Consider the following 20,931-nt stretch of genomic DNA (forward strand, 5'->3'; position numbering starts at 1 on the left):
CCTTATCTTTGACAAAGGAGGCAAGAATATAAAATGGAGAAAAGACAGCCTCTTCAATAAGTGGTGTTGGGAAAACTAGATGGCTACATGTACAAGAGTGAAATTAGAACACTTCCTAACACCATACGCAAAAGTAAACTCAAAATGGATTAAAGACCTAAATGTAAGGTCAGACTCTTAGAGGAAAACATAGGCAGAAAACTATGACATAAATCACAGCAAGATCCTTCTTGATCCACCTCCTACAGTAATGGAAATAAAAACAAAAATAAACAAATGGGACCTAATGAAACTTAAAAGCCTTTGCACAGCAAAGGAAACCATAAACAAGACAAAAAGACAACCCTCAGAATGGGAGAAGATATTTGCAAATCAAGCAACTGACATAGGATTAGTCTCCTAAATATACAAGCAGCTCATGCAGCTCAATATCAAAAAAACAAACAACCAAACCAAAAATGGGCAGTAGACCGAAAGAGACATTTCTCCAAAGAAGATATACAGATTGCCAACAAACACATGAAAGGATGCTCAACATCACTAATCATTAGAGAAATGTAAATCAAAACTACAATGAGGTATCACCTCACACCAGTCAGAATGGCCATCATCAAAAAGTCTACAAATAATACATGTTGGAGAGGGTGTCGAGAAAAGGGAACCCTCTTTTACTGTTGGTGGGAATGTAAATTGATACAGCCACTATGGAGAACAGTATGGAGGTTCCTTAAAAAACTACAAACAGAACTACCATACGACCCAGCAATCCCACTACTGGGCATGTACCCTGAGAAAACCATAATTCAAAAAGAGTCATGTACCACAGTGTTCATTGCAGCACTATTTACAATAGCCAGGACATGGAAGCAACCTAAGTGTCCATCGACAGACGAATGGATAAAGAAGATGTGGCACATATATACAATGGAATATTACTCAGCCATAAAAAGAAATGAAACTGAGTTATTTGCAGTGAGGTGGATGGACCTAGAGTCTGCAGACTCTAAGTCAGAAAGAGAAAAACAAATACCGTATACTAACACATATATATGGAATCTAAAAAAAAAAAAGGTTCTGAGGAACCTAGGGGCAGGACAGGAATAAAGATGCAGACGTAGAGAATGGACTTGAAGACACAGGGAGGGGGAAGGGTAAGCTGTGACAAAGTGAGAGAGTGGCATGGACATACATACACTATCAAAAGTAAAATAGATAGCTAGCGGGAAGCAGCTGCATAACAGAGAGAGATCAGCTCGGTGCTTTGTGACCACCTAGAGGGGTGGGATAGGGAGGGTGGGAGGCAGCTGCAAGAGGGAGGGGATATGCGGATATACGTATATGTATAGCTGGTTCACTTTGTGATACAGGAGAAACTAACACACCATTGTAAAGCAATTATACTCCAATAAAGATGTTAAAAAAACACAAACCAAAACAAAAAAACTCTGTCCTAGAAAAACTTTGTTTTGCTACATATTTTTTATTATGGTAAAAAATATATAAAATTTACCATTCTAATAATTTCTAAGCATACTGTTCAGTAGAATTTAGTATATTCACACTGTTGCACAACCATTACCACCATCCATGTCCAGAACTTTTTCATCATCCCAAATGGAAACTGTCTACCCATTAAACAATAACTCCACATTCTCTTCCTCCCCCAGCCCCTGGCAACCACCATTCTACTTTCTGTTTCTATAAATTGGATTGTTTTAGGTACCTCTTATAAGTGGAATCATACAGTATTCATCCTTTTGTTTGGCTTATTTCACTTAACATGTTGCCTTCATCCATGTTGTAATGTTCATGATTTTATTCTTATAATGAAGGCTTTCAGACTGAATAATAACCTACTCAATGTACATACCACATTTTATTTATCCATTCATCCAGTGATGAACATTTGGGTTGTTTCTACTTTTTGGCTACTGTCAATAAAGCTGCTATGAACATGGGTGTACAAATATCTATTTGAATCTTTGCTTTCAATTCTTTTGGGTATATATCCAGAAGCAGAATTGCTGGATCACATGGTAGTTTTATGTTTAAATTTTTGAGGAACTACCATATCTCTTTCCACAGTGGCTGCACTATTTTACATTCCCCCAGCAATGCACAAGGTTTCCAATTTCTCCACATCCTTCAAACAACAACTTTTTGTTTTTTGATATAGCTATCCTAAGAACTGTGAAATGGCCAAAGAAACTTTTGCATATGTTCTCCCGAAGAATGGTGCGGTACATTTCACAATAGCGTAAAACAGCATAAGAATATGATTGAAATGCTCATCAAGAACGGTAATTTTATTATATCTGTCAACTGATAAAATGGAATACCATACATATGGCAGTAAGAAAATGAATGGATTCTGGTAGGATAAGACCTGAATGAATCTCAAGAACATAGATGGGTGAAACTTGTAACTTATAAAATATAATATTCCATTTACACAACGTTCAAAAACATGTAAAACTAGACAATATACTTCTTAGAATACATATGTCTGTCAAAACTATTTGAAAAAAACAAAGAATGACAAATGATTAACCGAAAATATGTATCAGGATAATGGTTACCTCTGAGGAGAGTTGGAAGGAAAATTTAAAGGTGATGTTCCTTTTCTTAAAGTGGATGGTGGGTATATGGATAGTTGCTGTATTGGTTTTCTTTATAACTTACACATCTTCTATAAATGTTCTTTTGTGGCCATTCAATATTTATTTTTAAAAACATTTTTAACTTTAGAAAACATTTAAACGTAATTAGAAGGCACAGTAGGCAATAAGAATCTGCCCTATGACTCCTGAGACAAGGGTCAACCTGAAATGGAACTACTGAATCCAATCACAGGATTAGAATAATATTGAGAATAACTGTTTCATCTTTAAGATTCTATTCATTTATTCATACAACAAATACCTAGAGATTTTTCTATGTGTGGAGCATTATTTTTTAGATGCTATGGGGTACAGCAGTGAGCAAGACAGGTAAAAATTCCTGCCCTTGTGAATGCATCGCTAGCATTGCTAGCCTGGTATTTGAAATCTTATGTAACTAATTAACAGGTTAACTGTTGGGTACCCTTCTAAGGACACATACCCTATCCCAGGGTGAAGAAGGTCAGAAATGGCTCTTGTGATGGCCAAAACAGTCAGGGCTCGTGGGAATTCCCTGCCGGTCCAGTGGTTAGGACTCTGTGCCTCCTCCATTGCAGAGGGCACGGCTTCAATCCCTGGTCAGGGAAGTAAGATTCCACCAAAAAAAAAAAAAAGTCAGGGCTCTTAACAGAGTATCTTATTATCCCAATCCTCCTTCACCTACAGCCATGTGTTTACTTTTTGAAGGAATGGGATTTACGCACCCAAAGCTCTGATTTGCCATTCTAATGAAGAAAATCACCTCAAGGAAAAGAAGTCTTGTTTTCATCTGAGTTCCTTATGCTTCTTATAACTACTTAAGTCTCTCAAATTTTAGAGAAAATAACCCTTTTTTCTTTTCCAGTTACAATCTTTAAAAACATATATGACAGCTGGTTTACTTCGGCATAAGGGAGACATTGCTGGGCATTCCCTGTTCTGGTGTATGGACCTGAAAAGCAGGTTAACACAGTTACTCACTAGGATCCAGGGGTGGATCTGTACACTAGGCACCTGCATGTTATAAAGCCATAGAGGGAACGGGAGTGGAGATAAAATGAAGAAAATAGAGGTGCTACACTTTCAAGATGGATCTACCTAATGACCCTATGAAAAGGTCCTTTTCCCTGGCCTTTGTTAATATTAGTACAAAAAGACAGGAAGGCATGTTATTCCCTTTTGCTCTTCACCTTTCTAGCCTTATTAATACCTTTAAATGTAGTCAATTTCAACTTACAACTTTCCACTAGTGCGGGAGGGGAAAAGGGAAAAGATTTGTGGCTGCATGTTTTAGAAAGAAGCTGAATTCATCACAGTGACAGCAGAGAGTGTTGGCAGAGATCTGAGCTATTTATTCTTTTAGGAAAATCCTATAAAGAATGACACAAGGAAGCCTCTATCTGCAGTCTTGTTCATCACACTGGTGAAGAGTCTGATAACAGATGTGTGCAGGAGCATGATTTAATGCCAGGAGCTGGCCCCTGATGTGTATTAATACAGCGGCAAAGCGGAACACACCTCTCTTCATCACTCATTTCTATAAAAGAGGTGGAATCCGAGATGGCCCGATGTTAGGCAGAGCAAGCCCATTTGTTCTACTGACTGATGGCGCGGGCTCGGGCTATGTCCTTCACCTCCATGGGGCACTCAGGTTATGGATAGAAAACAAAAAAATGTTCAGTGAAGCAGGCCTGAGTCAACAAGTGAGAGGAGTTGGGCTCAGCAGGGGAAATGCTGAATGCTCGTCTTGTTTAGTACCTCCCAGTGCATTTCCTGATTTGAATATGGAATAAGGATTATAAACTCTTCTCAACAGCTCTTCTCTTATAAACAATTAAAAGCTAAAAATAGAGCTAGATATCAAGGGGGGGAAAAAAAGAACAAAAAGATAGAGGGGAGACTGTGTTTTATTGCTTCCAATTCCATAGACTGGATGAGGATCTGGGTTTTGACATGGAGTCATGGTTTGGAACCAATTCTGTCGTATACAAGACCAAACACCTGCAGTGTTTAAGAGGGCAGCTCAAAAGTCATAGGGAAATTGGTCTGATCTTGGCTCTACAATTTATCAACCATATAACCTCAGCGAGTGATTTAACCTCTCTAAGCCTTAATTTTCCCATGTGTAAACTGGGAATAAAAACAGCGTCTGCCTTATAAAAGTTGTTGCAAAGGTTAAGTGAAATAATTCATGTAAAATGTTCAGCTCAGAGCACGGCCATGTGAAAATCACTAAGAAAAACTTACTACAATCATCAGACCCATGATTAAGAATGTTCAGTATGAACCACTGTCAAGCAGCCATTCTAAACAGAAGCTCAAACAGGTTAATTTCAGAGTATGCTGAAACTTACTAAGTAAAGTTAGAGAAATAAGAGTTCCTATCTGTCTGGGGTCTACTCTTTACTCAGGTATCAATTACTCAGATCTATATAATATATAGTATTTTCTGAAGAAAATAAAATAATTTATGATATGCTCAATTCCCTCAGAGTGAATTCACCATCATCAAGAAAATAACCATAGGTATTTCTGATAGGTCCTACAAGCAGATACGCCCTTTTTAACCAGAGCAATTCACCCCAAAGTGTATTGAAATACGCAAAGTATTATTTCCTATGATTACTAATTACAATTATCTTCTCTTAACGTCAAAGAAAAATATCTATAGACATCCAGTATTCTTGCTGATATAAATACATAATTATCCCCCTTTTTTCATTTAAGGATAACATACCTGTATATATGTAAATGTGCAGCTCAGTGAATCTTTACATGTGTATATTCTCATGTAATCCCCACCAAGTTCTTGATATAAAGCATTTCCAGCATCCCAGAAGACTTTTTTATGTCCTCCTCTGGTCACTACCTCCCACTGAAGATAACCATTATTTTGGTTACTATGAACCAGTTTTGCCTAGAAAACCTTAACTTTTAACTTGAAAACTTAATTAGAAATTTCTTGAATGGTAAAATATTAGCAGTCTACTAGACATTAAAACAGTGATAATGTATTGTGCTGTATACCAAACATGAAAGTAAATAAATCCATACGGCTCCTTCACTATTGACTAAACTGCCACCCTACCAGGATTTTCATTACCACACACCTAATTTCCTGTCTGTGCTAGAGCAAAAGTACAGATGACTAAAGACTGTTGATACTGGAATACAGGGATTCAAACTCAAGAAAGCTGTAAGACACAGTGAAAAAGCACAGACTTCAGGGTCAGAGATGAAAAGGTATATAAAACAGGTTAATTATATGTTAATTATATATTATATATTATAATTAATTATATATAATACATATTAATATAAAAGATATATAATATATATTATATTATATTATGTAATTATATAAATTATGTTTATATATTAACATATAATATATAATTAATATATCATACTATATATTATATAATTATATATTAATATAATATATAATATATTAATTATATATGTTAATTATATGTTAATATATAAACATATAATTTAGTGCCTGACACACAGTAGGTGGTCAATAAAGGATAACTACATATATAATTACTGGCACTTGGGCTGGACAGAGATGCTGTAGCCACAGGTTTCCGTTTCCTCTTGATGTCACGTGAACATGGCGGTCCTAGGTGTATGTTTGCCTGTCTGCAGATATGAGAAAGAAAAAATATTGTTTTAACTTTGTAATTCTTATTGCTAAGAGAATATGTTCAGCCCAGATGAAACTGCTGACCCATTATAGACATATACTAACAAAATGGGCACCATGCTTTGCCATCAAGTGTCAGTACAAGATTATTCAGAATTAATCATAACTTATTCTTTATACACTATATACAACCACTGTAAACTTCTTATCTGAATTCAGAATAACAGACATTCATGATTAATTTCAATAAATGTGTTTCATTACATGCTCTTTTTTGTACAATTATTTTTCATAAAAACTATAACCGAAATTGTTCTAAACTCACTAATGAAATACCTATTCCCAACTGGTAATATATTGAAAAGTTTAACGCTACATGAACACAGATATTTGCAAAGACTTTTAATGGGAAGTTTAACCCTTCTATCACTATAAATCTGGATTTTTAATAGTGTCTATATCACAAAATAAGTAAGTTTAGTTTCTGTGATTTTTAAAAACATTATGTGGCAAAAATATGTTCAGTCAACTGAATATTCAGCTTATTATTATTTTTTTTTTTTAAAAAGGGACTTCCCTGGCAGTCCAGTGGTTAAGACTCTGCACTTCCACTGCAGGGGATGTGTGTCTGATCCCTGGTCAGGGAACTAAGATCTCACATGCCATGCGTCGTGGCCAAAAAAAAAAAAAAAAAAAAAAAAAAAGAGAGCTTCAAAGCTAGAAAAGCAAAAGATTCTCTGAACGGCAATGGACTTAACAATGAAATAGCTGGTAAGCTATTTTTTTAAAATTTTAATTTTCATATTGGAGTATAGTAGATTTACAATATTGTGTTAGTTTCAGGTGTACAGCAAAGTGATTCAGTTAAACATATACATATATCCATTCTTTTTCAGATTCTTTTCCTATACAGGTTATTACAGAATACTGAGTAGAGTTCCCTGTGCTATACAGTAGGTCTCTGTTGATTATCTATTTTATATATAGTAGTGTATATATGTTAATCCCAAACTCCTAATTTATCCCTCCCACAACCTTTCCCATTCGGTAACCATAAATTTGCTTTCTATGTGTTTCTGTTTTGTAAATAAGTTCATTTGTATAGTTTTTTAGATACCACATAAAAGTGATATCATATGGTATTTGTCTTTGTCTGACTTACTTCACTTAGTATGATAATCTCTAGGTCCATCCATGTTGCTGTAAATGGTATTATTTTATTCCTTTTTATGGCTGAGTAATATTCCACTGTATATACGTACCACATCTTCTTTATCTATTCTTCTGTCAATGGACATTTAGGTTGCTTCTATGTCTTGCCTATTATAAATAGTGCTGCAATGAACATTGGGGTGCATGTATCTTTTATTTAACATCTTTATTGGAGTATAATTGCTCCACAATGGTTAGTTTCTGCTTTATAACAAAGTGAATGAGCTATACATATACATACATCCCCATATCTCCTCCCTCTGTGTCTCCCTCCCACCCTCCCTATTCCACCCTCTAGGTGGTCACAAAGTACCTAGCTGATCTCCCTGTGCTATGTGGCTGCTTCCCACCAGCTATCCACTTCACACTTGGTGGTGTATATATGTCCATGCCACTCTCTCACTTTGTCCCAGCTTACCCTTCCCCCTCCCCGTGTTCTCAAGTCCATTCTCTATGTCTGCGTCTTTATTCCTGTCCTGCCCCTAGGTTCTTCAGAACCTGTTTTTTTAGATTCCATTATATGTGTTAGCATATGGTATTTGTTTTTCTCCTTCTGACTTACTTCACTCTGTACGACAGACTCATTTTCTCTGGATATATGCCCAGGAGTGGACTGCTGGATCATATGGTAATTCTATTTTTAGTTTTCTGAGGAACCTCCACACTGTTTTCTACAGTGGATGCACCAACTTACATTCCCACCAACAATGTAGGAGGGTTCCCTTTTCTCCACACCCTCTCCAGCATTTCTTATTTGTAGACTTTTTAATGATGGCCATTCTGACTGGCATGAGGTGGTACCTCATTGTAGTTTTGATTTGCATTTCTCTAATGATTAGTGTTGCTGAGCATCTTTTCATGTGCTTTGTGGCCATCTGTATGTCTTCTTTGGATAAATGTCTTTTTAGATCTTCTGCCCACTTTTTGACTGGGTTGTGTTTATTTTTTCTGACATTGAGCTGATGAGCTGTTTGCATATTTTGGAGATTGATCCCTTGTCAGTCGATTCGTTTGCAAATATTTTCTCCCATTCTGTGGGTTGTCTTTTTGTTTTGTTTACGGTTTTCTTTGTTGTGCAAAAGCTTTTAAGTTTAATCAGGTCCCATTTACTTTTGTTTTTATTTTCATTACTCTAGGAGGTGGATCCAAAAAGATATTGCTGCGATTTATGTCAAAGAGTGTTCTACCTATGTTTTCCTCTAAGAATTTTATAGTATCTGGTCTTACATTTAGGTCTTTAATCCACTTTGAGTTTTTGTGTATGGTGTTAGAGAATGTTCTAATTTCTTCTTTTACAAGTAGCTGTCCAGTGTTCCCAGCACCACTTATGGAAGAGACTGTCTTTTCTCCATTGTATATTCTTGCCTCCTTTTGTCATAGATTATTGACCATAGATGCATGGATTTATCTCTGGACTTTCTATCCTGTTCCATTGATCTGTATTTCTGTTTTTGTGCCAGTACCAATACTGTTTTGATGACTGTAGCTTTGTAGCATAGTCTGAAGTCAAGGAGCCTGATTCCTCCAGCTCTCTTTTTCTTTCTCAAGATTGCTTTGACTATTCAGGGTCTTTTGTGTCTCCATACAAATTTTAAGATTTTTTTGTTCTAGTTCTGTGAAAAATGCCATTGGTAATTTGATGGGGATTGCACTGAATCTGTAGATTGCCTTGGGTACTACAGTCATTTTGACAATATTTATTCTTCCAATCCAAGAATATATTTTTCCATCTGTTTGTCTCATCTTCGATTTCTTTCATCAGTCTTATAGTTTTCAGAGTACAGGTCTTCTGCCTCCTTCGGTAGGTTTACTCCTGGTATTTTATTCTTTTTGATGCAATGGTAAAAGGGACTGTTTCCTTAATTTCTCTTTCTGATCTTTTGTTGTTAGTGTACAGAAATGAAAGAGATTTCTGTGTATTAATTTTGTATCCTGCAACTTTACAGAATTCACTGATTAGCTCTAGTAGTTTTCTGGTAGCATCTTTAGAATTTTCTACGTATAGTATCATGTCATCTGCAAACAGTGACGGTTTTACTTCTTCTTTTCCGATTTGGATTTCTTTCACTTCTTTTTCTTCTCTGATTGCCATAGCTAGGATGCTGGTATGCTATTTTAGTCCCCTACTTCCTTCCTCCTTCCTCTCTACCTAGATAGATCCTACCCCTGACTAAGGACCAAGCTGAGCCTCACATTTATACAAAGCTTTCCTTGAACATCTTAGGCCTTATCTACCATGAATCATTATTTAACCGGTGTATACATATCTATTTTCCCTAATGAGGCTAATCTCCTTGAGAACAGGGACCATATTTACATTTCTTTCATAATTTTCCAGTGATCTACCAACTTCTGCACAAGGTATATAGCTGATCCCCACTAAATACCTGTTGAATAAAACTGATACGAATGACTAGAAGTTCTAAAAACAAAATACTCTATTGTACACTTATAGGTGGTTAACATGGTAAATTTTTTTTTTTTTTTTGGCCATGTCGCACAGCTTACAGGATCTTAGTTGCCCACCAGGATTGAACCCGGGCCCACAGCAGTGAAAGTGCCAAGTCCTAACCACTGGACTGCCAGGGAAGTCCCTAAAATGGTAAATTTTATGTTATGATATTTTACCACAATTTTAAAAACATAACCAGAGTACAAAACATACAAAAAGGACTCTAATAAAATTATATCAGATGAACTCCTAATTTGTAGTCCTAGTTGGGGATTCAAGTCTCATGGCTTAATAGTCTTAAAACTGAAACTTCAGTCAAATCTAAGAGAACCTAGTTAGCAAGGCAACAAGACTACTGTTGAATGGGCAAATTTTCCTATTCAGAGGTCCCCAATCTGGCAACTTCCACAGTTTAAAAGCATATGGAGGGCTTCCCTGGTGGAGCAGTGGTTAGGAATCTGCCTGCCAATGCAGGGGACATGGCTTTGAGCCCTGGTCCGGGGAGATATCACATGCCGCAGAGCAACTAAGCCCACGTGCCCCACAGCTACTGAAGCCTGTGTGCCTAGAGCCCATGCTCCACAACAAGACAGGCCACCACCAATGAGAAGCCCGTGCATCACAACAAAGAGTAGCCCCCACTCACCACAACCAGAGAAAAGCCTGAGCACAGCAACAAAGACCCAATGCAGCCAAAAATAAATAAATAAAAAAAATAAATTTTAAAAAAGCATATGGGCCTGTGCACGCATGTGGGTTCTCTCTCTCTGGGTTCTCTCTCTCTCTCTCTCACTCACACACACACACACACACACACACACACACACACACACACACACACACACTTTAAAGAGCAAAAGCTTAGCAGTCAATTCAATTTATAAATAAGAAAATATAAGAATTTGACTGAAATCATAAGAAAACTTTTAGAATGCAAAGAACACCACAACAGGCAGATATTTACAATATAAAGCCTGTGGTTCGGAAAATTCCACCAAATCACCTTATATTGATCATTTACATCTATACGGCAAAAGAGTTAACTATAAGTTACGTATTCCATGAATAGTTAATTCTGAAACCCCAAAGTGAAATGTAAGTATAAACATGTAAAATAGGGAAACGATCCATTTTTCATACCTTACAGAGTCCTGGGGAATAAGTCTAAATCAGCATGCTGATTTAATAATAAGAAACATGGAGGACAGAACATCAAAGGTAGACAGGTCTAAATGCAAAGGTGATAATTCCCTTTCAAGCCAAAGACACAGGCAGAAAAGAAAGTGACACTACAAATTTTGTTTCTCCTCAAAACAGAAAAATGTACAGAACAGAACTTCCATCTTTTCCACAAACAAGGCACTTGAGTATAAACTATCCAAGTTCTTTGCTCTAATTCAATCATGCTTCTCCTAAAGACCTTCAGAAAGAGAAACAAGTCAAACAAAAGGTAACAGTTTACAGCCTTGCTCCTTTCTTCTTTACCTTAAGCTCAATAAAGGACTCTCCAAAACTTTTCAGATTAAATGTTAACACCATTTCTTCAAACTAAACTATGTTATTAGACAAGACAGTGGTTACCCTTGAGCTGTGGGTAGTGGGGGAAGAGGGACAGTGACTAGAAAAGGCACAGGGAACTTTTGGGATTCTTTCTGCTAATGTTCTGTTTCTGGATCTAGATGCTGGGTTACTTGGATATGGCTTCATGAAAATTCATCAGGTGTATATTTCTTTGTACTCTTCTCTGTATGTGTATTATCTGTCAATAAAAAGTTTAATTAAAAAATACTGCTCTTTGGGCTTCCCTGGTGGTGCAGTGGTTAAGAATCTGCCTGCCAATGCAGGGGACATGGGCTTGAGCCCTGGTCTGGGAAGATCCCACATGCTGCAAAGCAGCTAAGCCTGTGCGCCACAACTACTGAGCCTGTGTTCTAGAGCTCGCGAGCCACAACTACTGAGCCCGCATGCCACAACTACTGAAGCCTGCGTGCCTAGAGCCTGTGCTCCACAACAAGAGAAGCCACTGCAATGAGAAGCCTGCACACTGCAACGAAGAGTAGCCCCGGCTCACCACAACCAGAGAAAAGCCCGCGTAGCTATGAAGACCTATCGCAGCCAAAAATAAATAAATAAAATAAAATAAAATAATATAAAAAAATATTGCTCTTCAAGGTCAATCAATGTTTATAAAATGCTAAGTTTTGACAGATGCAAAATAACAAGCATAAGAAAAGCACTCAAAAGGGTTTTAAGACAGTAATTCTCAAAGTATCAACTTGAGCTAAATGAAATAAATACTGCCTTTTATTTACACACCATCCATCATTTCACAGCTCTGCATGTTTGATGTATGTCAGTAAGATGGTTGAAGGCACATATTATCACTCCTTTATGGACCTAGTAAGTAACAGTTATCTCACATTTTCCAGGAATGACACATTTTGGAGTAAAAAGATGAAGCCATTTATGCACCAAAATGTTTACATTTTTAACCGCTTTAAACGGAAATACGGTAGTTTTTAAAATCCTTATCTATTTTAGTAAAATGAAAATAAGTATTACTTACCTACTATTCTGCACATAGTTATTCACTGCACTATATTCTGCAATGTCCTTAGAAGGCTGCTGTGGACTCAAAGGCTTAGGTGGCCCTTGCACTACCAGCCCCTCTAGGCCTTGCTTCTTGGATCCCCACTCATCCCTGCTTGGTGATGTTAAGGGCTTCACGGTTAATTGTCCCTACATTAAACGACTCCCCACACCGACTGCTAAGCCTTCAGCCTGTAACTTCTCTGCAGTAAATGATCTACTTCTACCACCCCATTCCCACTCCTAATTGTTACACCTTCAAATTTTGTAAATTCCTCTGGTTATAACTTAGGAAAGAACTGAAGGCTTTCTGAAACCAGGTAACACAGTTTATTAAGTCAATAACCTTATTTTGCTGTAAAAGTATATACTTCTGTGTGGACGATTTCCTTTCTACTCAGGAGGGGTTTTTTTTGCTTCTTTCATTGTTCACTGAGTTTTTACTGAGTACTGGGGGGGTACGGTGGTGAACAAAACAGTCAGTCTCTTCCCTAATGGGCTTGTAGCCTAGTCCCATTTCCAGCTGCACAGCTTTCCTAGTTACAGAATCTGCATAAGAGAGAAACTGAGGCAGAGATAAAGAGAAGTCATGCTCATTCCTAAAATTCAGCTTAGTGCTCCTTCCCTCTTAAAACATTTCTCTTAAGATCATTTCCAGGTTGGAGAGCTATTTCAAAAGAAGTAGAATAACTTCCCACCTTAGGGTTGAGTACAGAAGGGATATCTTCTCTGTGTCCCTTCCTAGTAAAGATATGGGGAGGGAGGATGAGACACAGCCCAACTGTTACAGTAGGACAGGTCCAAGTGAGCCCTAGTAATGGCACAATTTACAGCTTGGGGAAATCTAATTTTCCCTACTTGGGAAAAACCTTAGAGCAGGGGTCCCCAACCCCCGGGCCGTGGACAGCTACCAGTCCACGGCCTGTTAGGAACTGGGCCGCACGGCAGGAGGTGAGCGGTGGGCAAGCGAGTGAAGCTTCATCTGCCGCTCCCCATCGCTCGCATTACTGCCGGAACCATCTCCCATCCCCCCACCCCCGTCCATGGAAACGCTCTTCCATGAAACAGGTGCCAAAAAGGTTGGGGACCACTGCCTGAGAGGACAAAGAAGGACGAGAACTCAGAACGAGCCGGCGGAAAGCCAAGAGGAAGCTGGGTGCTCGGAGCAGGAGGATTAAAGGAGACAGGAGATGAACCTGCCGTGCTGTGCAGCACATTCAGAATGTTAGTAGAGGCCTGCACAGGAGTGGAGAGCACTCTGTGTGGGCTGGAAGGGCCCCTTGTGTTCTTTGGGGACCTGTGCGTGGCGGCAGGCTACTGCTGCAGCTCAGCTTCCTATTCAAGAGGCAGTTCCAACTTTCTGTTTATCCCCCAAAATTCCATATCGATAAATTGTAGACGTAAAGCATTAAGGAAGGGAAGGAAAAATAGATTGAACTCTCCCCACCCCCATTTTCACTTAGAAGTATTTAACCACTTGGCTCCCTTTCTGTTTATTGTGTTATTTCTTTAATTTGTGTTGTTTTATTTTTGTATCATGTTACTTTTTTGTAGACCTTTTATATTTTGGTTATTATAAACTAAAACATTATTTTCGTTATTAAACTACTTTTTTGTATTCTGAAGAACAAAAAGAAAATTGTGTTCTTTTACTCTGTGTCACTGTCTCACAAGACAGAAACTGAAAAGGGACAACACACAGGCGAGGCATCACAAAGGACAGAAGAGTGTGAGCTTCCCCTTCTCACCAACACACAAACCCCCATCCTTATAGGTTGAACGGTAGAAGATTTAACTAGATTTTTAAAAACTCTTTAAGAGCAGTACACAGTTGCTTTTGTGTTGAACCATGTACTGTGTGAAGAGGGACAGGACCTTTCAATTATGCAGGGGCAAAAAAGGCTAAGTATTAGTTAAGCTAAAATCTCTACCAAGTTAAAACTTCCTTCTCAATTGAAGTGGCATATGGTTATCAGAATCATGTAAGGAACTTGCACAAAATACACATCTCCCACCATGCTGGGATGGGAGAAGAATCTGTCATGTTTATTTTGAAATTCTTCCTCAGGTAATTCTCATAAGCTTCTACCTACTATGAAAATTACTGAGCTAAAAAAAATAGACCAAATTCCCAAAGCCAAGCTAGTCCATAAAACAAATCTAAATATTTAACTTAAAGAATAACAGAATGGAACTTCCCTGGTGGTCCAGTGGCAAAGAACCCACCTTCCAATGCAGGGGACGTGGGTTCAATCCCTGGTCAGGGAACTAGGATTCCACATGCTACAGGGCAACTAAGCCCACGCACCACAACTGCTGAGCTCGTGCAGCTCAACTAGAGAGTCCGCATGCTGCAACTAAGACCTGACGCAGCCAAAAATAAATGAAATAAATAAATAAATACGTAAATAATAAATTTTTTTAAAAAAAGAATAACAGAATGACTAAATGAATATAAACGTAGATAAACGTATTGTTCCCCAGTATGCAAGTAATGAACCCAGAGAAAAGACAGACAGCGGGGCTTCCCTGGTGGTGCAGTGGTTGAGAATCTGCCTTCCGATGCAGGGGACACGGGTTCGTGCCCCGGTCTGGGAAGATCCCACATGCCACAGAGTGGCTGGGCCCGTGAACCATGGCCGCTGAGCCTGCGCGTCCGGAGCCTGTGCTCCACAACAGGAGAGGCCACAGCAGTGAGGGGCCCGCGTACCGCAAAAAAAAAAAAAAAAGACAGACAGCGAAGCTCACTCTTTCTGTTTCATCTGATCTGAGCCTCAGCATTCTTTGGGCACTACTTCTTTCACAGCATGAATGCCAGGTCAGTACTTCCCCTAAAAGCATCACATTCAGCAGCATTTCCCGAAAAGAACTCAGGGAGGTGGAGGTGGAATGAACATTAAAAATAATAAATACACTCCTTAAAAATTCTTACTTCAGGAAAAATCACTAAATTCACTTCATAAATGTGAAGGTGAATGCTGAAGATTAACAATTAATTGAAAGAGTATTCTGTATATCCACAAACAAAACAAATCTATTTCATTTTTTACTGCAGGTAACTGAAAAGATCAGGTGAGTTGTTAAAACTGCAGTGTTACTTAGGAAACTTGGCAGATCACTATGTCCCTGGGGCAGGAATGTACTTTTAGGGAAAAACAAAAACAAAACCAAAAAACTTACTTTGAGAAATACATGCATGTTTAATAGAACCAATGTTGGCAAAAAAAAAAAATAACTGAAGTGACTGCTTTAGATTCAGAACAAAGATGTTTAGAGTCACTCCTAAGGAAAGAAAATAATCTTTATCCGCCGATGGCAAGCTAATTTAAGGAATGGTTCACCTTCAAAAATCACTCATTTAAAAAACTCATTGAAAAGTTCAGTTTTTGGTATGAAATAAAAATAAAATTTATTGGGAAAAGGTATTTATTCGCTGTACTTTTCCTTAAGCACACACAAATAAGTAACATCAGGAAAAATTATTGATATTTCTAAGGACCATAGGTCATATACATCATATATTCCAATTATTCTCCTAAATTACTAATCTATTCACCTCAATTATTTTTAACAAAAATTTATGGAGGCCTACACTATGCTGAATGTGGAGAGGTTATATACAAGATGACTGAGCCAAGGGCCCATCCACCAGGAGCTCAACATAGTGGGGGAGGCCGATGCATAAAGAACTAACAGATACAAGACACTGAGCTGTAAACAAGGAACAAGTAAAGTGTGAGGGTAAACTGTGGAAAAGAGGATTAAATCTAAGGATGTAGAAACCCCTTCCTCACATGTGATTTTTACCTTCAGGGTTAACGGACATTTATTAAACACCCAGTAGGGGAAATGTATTTTCACAGACTTGCACACATGAGAGGATCCAGGCCTATGACACTAGAAGCAGCCAGAGAGAGAAAACGACCTCACAATTAGAGGACACAAAGGAGCTTTATCTAATAGGAAGAGATCCTAGTGGATAATCCCACTAGTGTTTTCACTGAAACCTAACTAACCCTCAGCAGTCTACGACAAACTGCTCACTAGCACCTGAAAATTCTCCGTAATCTACTTCCCTTGGCTGGGCCAAGGTTAGCATATCATGAAGCTGTTTCATGCCACCCACAGGAGCAGAATAGTTTCACATCAGTTGGAAGGATGGGTATATTACAATAGCAAAACAGAGAGAGAGAAAATGCTTTCATCATTCCACTCCGGCAGTAAGATGCCAGCTGGCTGAAAGCTGCTATAAACAAGACTGTCCAACAGAGGACAAAAGATTCCAGAACTGTGTACTATATAATGGGAATTCCAGTAGGACTGGGCAGCCTTATGGACAACATTAGAGCAGAAACATTTCCTAACACATGACCAAAACCAAGGCACTAAAGAGGTGAGCAAGAGCTGCTGTGCATCACAGCATCCCAACAGATAGAAGACTAATAAAAGGTTCTTTCCCCCAAGCCCTGAGGTAAAACCTGAGGCTGTTTACTATGGCTCCAAAGGTCAAAATAAACAGTATGAATTGAGTCTTCTTTTTGCTCTTTGAAACTCCTTGTCAAGTGGCACAGCCAGCTGGGCACACAACTCTGATATGCAGATCATAACATTTGTGAACAGATAAAATGAATTACAATGAGTGCAGCCTATCACATTTCAACTCTCTAATGGGCAGGAAGGTCTCTCTCTTTTTCACCCAAGCACTGTCCAAATGCCTCCTCTTATAGTCCACTTGAGGTCATTTTAATCACCTCAGGAAGCTGTACTACTTCTCATTAGCAAACGACTCTGGAAGCCAACTCAAGGTTTGTAAAACTGCAATTATCCTAAGAACAGGGTAGGGTGGTAACTATATAACAAAAATAATAATTTTAGCTACCAGTATGATAAATATTCAAATATATTATTTCATTTTGAGCCCCACTAGCCCCCAAAATATTGATATTTTCATTTTCCAGGTGAGGAAATTGAGGCATGGGAAGGTTAAGTCTTTCGCCCAGGTAAAGCCAAGATTCTTACCTGAGTTTGCCTCACACTAATATAAGATTAAGAAGTAATAAATGGAAATGGTAATACATTACCAAGTCACCACCCAAAATAGAGGAAAGGTCAGGAAAGTTGGAGAAAACGCAAAACTGCCACAAGACACTCAAAAACTACAACCGGTGACTTGTGCATCACACAAAGAGATGTAGCAATTGATAAGTTCCAGTTATGGTTTTCTAAGACAATAATGGTTAAAAAAAAAAAAAAGCTATCCTTCACAATCAATAAATCTCTCATTTTGGGAAAAGCTGCCTACAGCACTAGTTCCTTATTACCATTCCATGACTGTGTCCTTGACAGCAATACCACCGGCTCTACCAGAACACCAATCACACCATCTGCTGTTGGAGCAGCAGCAATCCTTAACACCAGAACCAAGTCTTACTACTTTAATAGCAACAGCCCAATACCAGCAACCAAAACAACCAAACCAAAACAGCTGGTTTACGAATTTCATCTAGGTACCCTGCCCACTATCCACACACCCACCCACCAACTCTGCCCATTTGTTAATCACTATGTGCTGGGCACTGTGCTAGACCCTAGCACTCTCTTCCTCACCTGCAGCAGTTCTCCAAGGCTAAGTGAAGTCCAGGGTTCTACCTCCCATATAGAACTGTGCTCAGAACAGCAAAGCACAGAGCTCATACCAATTATGAAATGGGATTTCCTGCTAAGCAAATTACAAAGCACCAGTCATAAAACCATACTCATTTAGGGTGATAGTTCCCAACGCTGGCTGCATATTAGAGATACCTGGGAGCTTCAAAATACTGCTAATGTCTGGGCCTCATCCCAGGCCGATTAAATCAGAATCTTGGGACGTGGTGGCCCAGCATGGATATATTTTTTAAAGCTTCTCAGGTGATTCAAAAGTACAGCCAGGGATGAAAACCACCAAACTTACTTATTTCTAGAGTGGCACTTCTGAAAACCTTGTAGCCCACAAATTGATTAGGTGGTACAAAGACCACAAGGACTCACTCTCATTGCACTTGCCATGTGGGCTGTATTAAAATGACACATCAATCAAACGTTCTCTTAAATTCATGGTCCTGTTATTTCTTTGTTTATAGCAATGAAACTCTAAACAAGAGAGTACCTTGAGGTCACTCATCGCCCCCCCAGCGGTCCCCAGGCCTCACTCAGAGAACCAGAGCTGTGTTAAGGCTCCAGCAGTGAGGAAGGAGGTTGTTGAGGAGCACTCCCTCTCATGCAGCTGAGGGTTTGGGGGAGTGGAACTGGCCATGTCCAGGCAGGAAGCAGCCTCAGCTCAGTAACCCGAAAGGAGGAAATCTTCACAGTTCAGGCATGATTATCAAACTCTTTGTGCTCTTACAGGAGAGTAATTATAGGCATGTGAAAAAAGGGAAGCACTCCCCAAGGAACTCTTCCTCACATGCTTCCCAAGAGGCAGTAGGGCCATTAAAAATTCCATGATGAAGAGGAAAAACAGCCTGGGAACAGCCAGGAGGCAATACAGCAAATTAATACACCAGCCCTCCTCGGGGAAAGCTGTGATAAAACAGGAAACACTTCTCTCTTCGCAAAATAAAATTATACCACTAATGATAACATAGTCACCACACACACACACACACACACACACACACACACACACACACACACACACACACACACACAAATCGTTCTAATAATGGGTATGAAATTCCCAATGCTGCCCAGATGCTTTGAAAGAAATCTTTTCCTACTACAAATAAAATGGAACAAGAAAAAGATAAAATTTCCATTCGAAACAGTTTTTCATACGGTCATTCACCTGCCTCTTCCCTACCACCAGCACTCTTTAACATTCCTTCCTAGGTGCCAGGCTTTGTTAAATGGTCCACTCTTTACAAAGCCCACCATCCACTTGTGAATCCGATCTCATCAGTCAGCCACACTGGAGCTAGACTGCTCCTTCTCTCCTGACTACTTAGTGGGCAGGGACCCTGCTATTAAGGAAAACAGGGAGCCCCTGAGGGCTAAGTGAGACCATCATCCACATTTCCTATAACCTACATAGGTCACTTGTGCGGACCATTTCCCACAGACCAGGGGTTGCCAAACTATAGATTGTGCACCCTCACCAGGAAAAAATTTGAACCCTCCTTATATATGTTAATACACACACATAAAACAAAAATATGTGCTGCTAGACTAATATATGTACAACTTAAAGCAAAAATAAAAAATTAAGGATAAGATAATAAGTAACTGTATTTATTTAAAATACATTTAAAAATTTAAAAAATTTCTTCCCTCTACCCCAAAGAACCTCCATGTTTGCAACCTACTTTGTATCCACTGGCCCAGGAATGATGTCAAGCAGGACAAGGATGAGCTATAATTGTCCACATTCTCTCATCTTGCTTTTAGCAATGGTCTGAAGCAATAAGCAATATTTCCCTAGAGCTGAGTGCACCAGAAACACAGCCTAGGCTTCCTTATGTTTCCAAGTCCAGCCACCAGCACTGCTGGTAAAAGAACGAAGATAATGATGTGGATAATGAGATACACAAAGAAACAAGAAGTTCACACCCACTCCAACCAGGATAGGGCCTTAAAGGCAACAGGAGGGACTTCCCTGGTGGCGCAGTGGTTAGGAGTCTGCCTGCCAATGTTGGGGATGCAGGTTTGAGCCCTGGCCCAAGAGGATCCCACATGCTGCAGAGCAGCTAGGCCCGTGTGCCACAACTGCTGAGCAACCCCCGCTCGTCACAACTAGAGAAAGCCTGCACACAGCAACGGAGACCCAATGCAGCCAAAAATATAAAATAAATAAAAATAAATAAATTTATTAAAAAAAAAAATGCAACAGGAAACCTGATAAAAGCATGGATACCAATCTCAGCACAGCACAATTCTAGGAAGCAAAGGTAAAGGGAGAAGAGCAAATAATACACTTTCAGCATCTGACATGACACGGTGTTACTTATACAGTCCTTCCAAAGAGCACACACAGCCATTACCTTATTTGGTATTAAGACAAACAGCTGTGTTGGTGGGAATGTAAATCGATACAGCCACGATGGAGAACACTTTGGACGTTCCTTAAAAAACTAAAAACAGAACCACCGTACGACCCAGCAATCCCACTATTCGGCATATACCCTGAGAAAACCGTAATTCAAAAAGATGGGGCTTTCCTGGTGGCACAGTGGTTAAAAATCTACCTGCCAATGCAGAGGACACAGGTTTGAGCCTTGGTCCCAGAAGATCCCATGTGCCGTGGAGCAACTAAGCCTGCAAGCCACAACTACTGAGCCCATGTGCCTAGAGCCCGTGCTCCGCAACAAGAGAAGCCACAGCAATGAGAAGCCCGCGCACCACAATGAAGAGTA

At 39.1% G+C, this 20,931-nt stretch overlaps 1 protein-coding gene across 4 annotated transcripts in view; it reads right to left on the minus strand.

Annotated features, from left to right (window-relative positions):
- Nucleotides 1-20,931, minus strand: part of GPATCH2L (G-patch domain containing 2 like) — a 62,475-nt gene that overhangs the window by 11,060 nt on the left and 30,484 nt on the right. For 2 of the 4 annotated variants that reach the window (XM_059057932.2, XM_059057930.2), the window contains exon 9: nt 6,190-6,284. In XM_059057932.2, coding sequence (XP_058913915.1) covers nt 6,190-6,284 — 95 coding nt within the window. Of the gene's footprint in view, nt 1-6,177; nt 6,285-20,931 lie in introns of all 4 variants that reach the window. The other 2 variants (XM_059057928.2, XM_059057931.2) reach the window with 1 other exon arrangement.

This window comes from Kogia breviceps, chromosome 3, assembly GCF_026419965.1.
Source record: "Kogia breviceps isolate mKogBre1 chromosome 3, mKogBre1 haplotype 1, whole genome shotgun sequence".
NCBI classification, from domain to species: Eukaryota; Metazoa; Chordata; class Mammalia; order Artiodactyla; family Physeteridae; genus Kogia; species Kogia breviceps.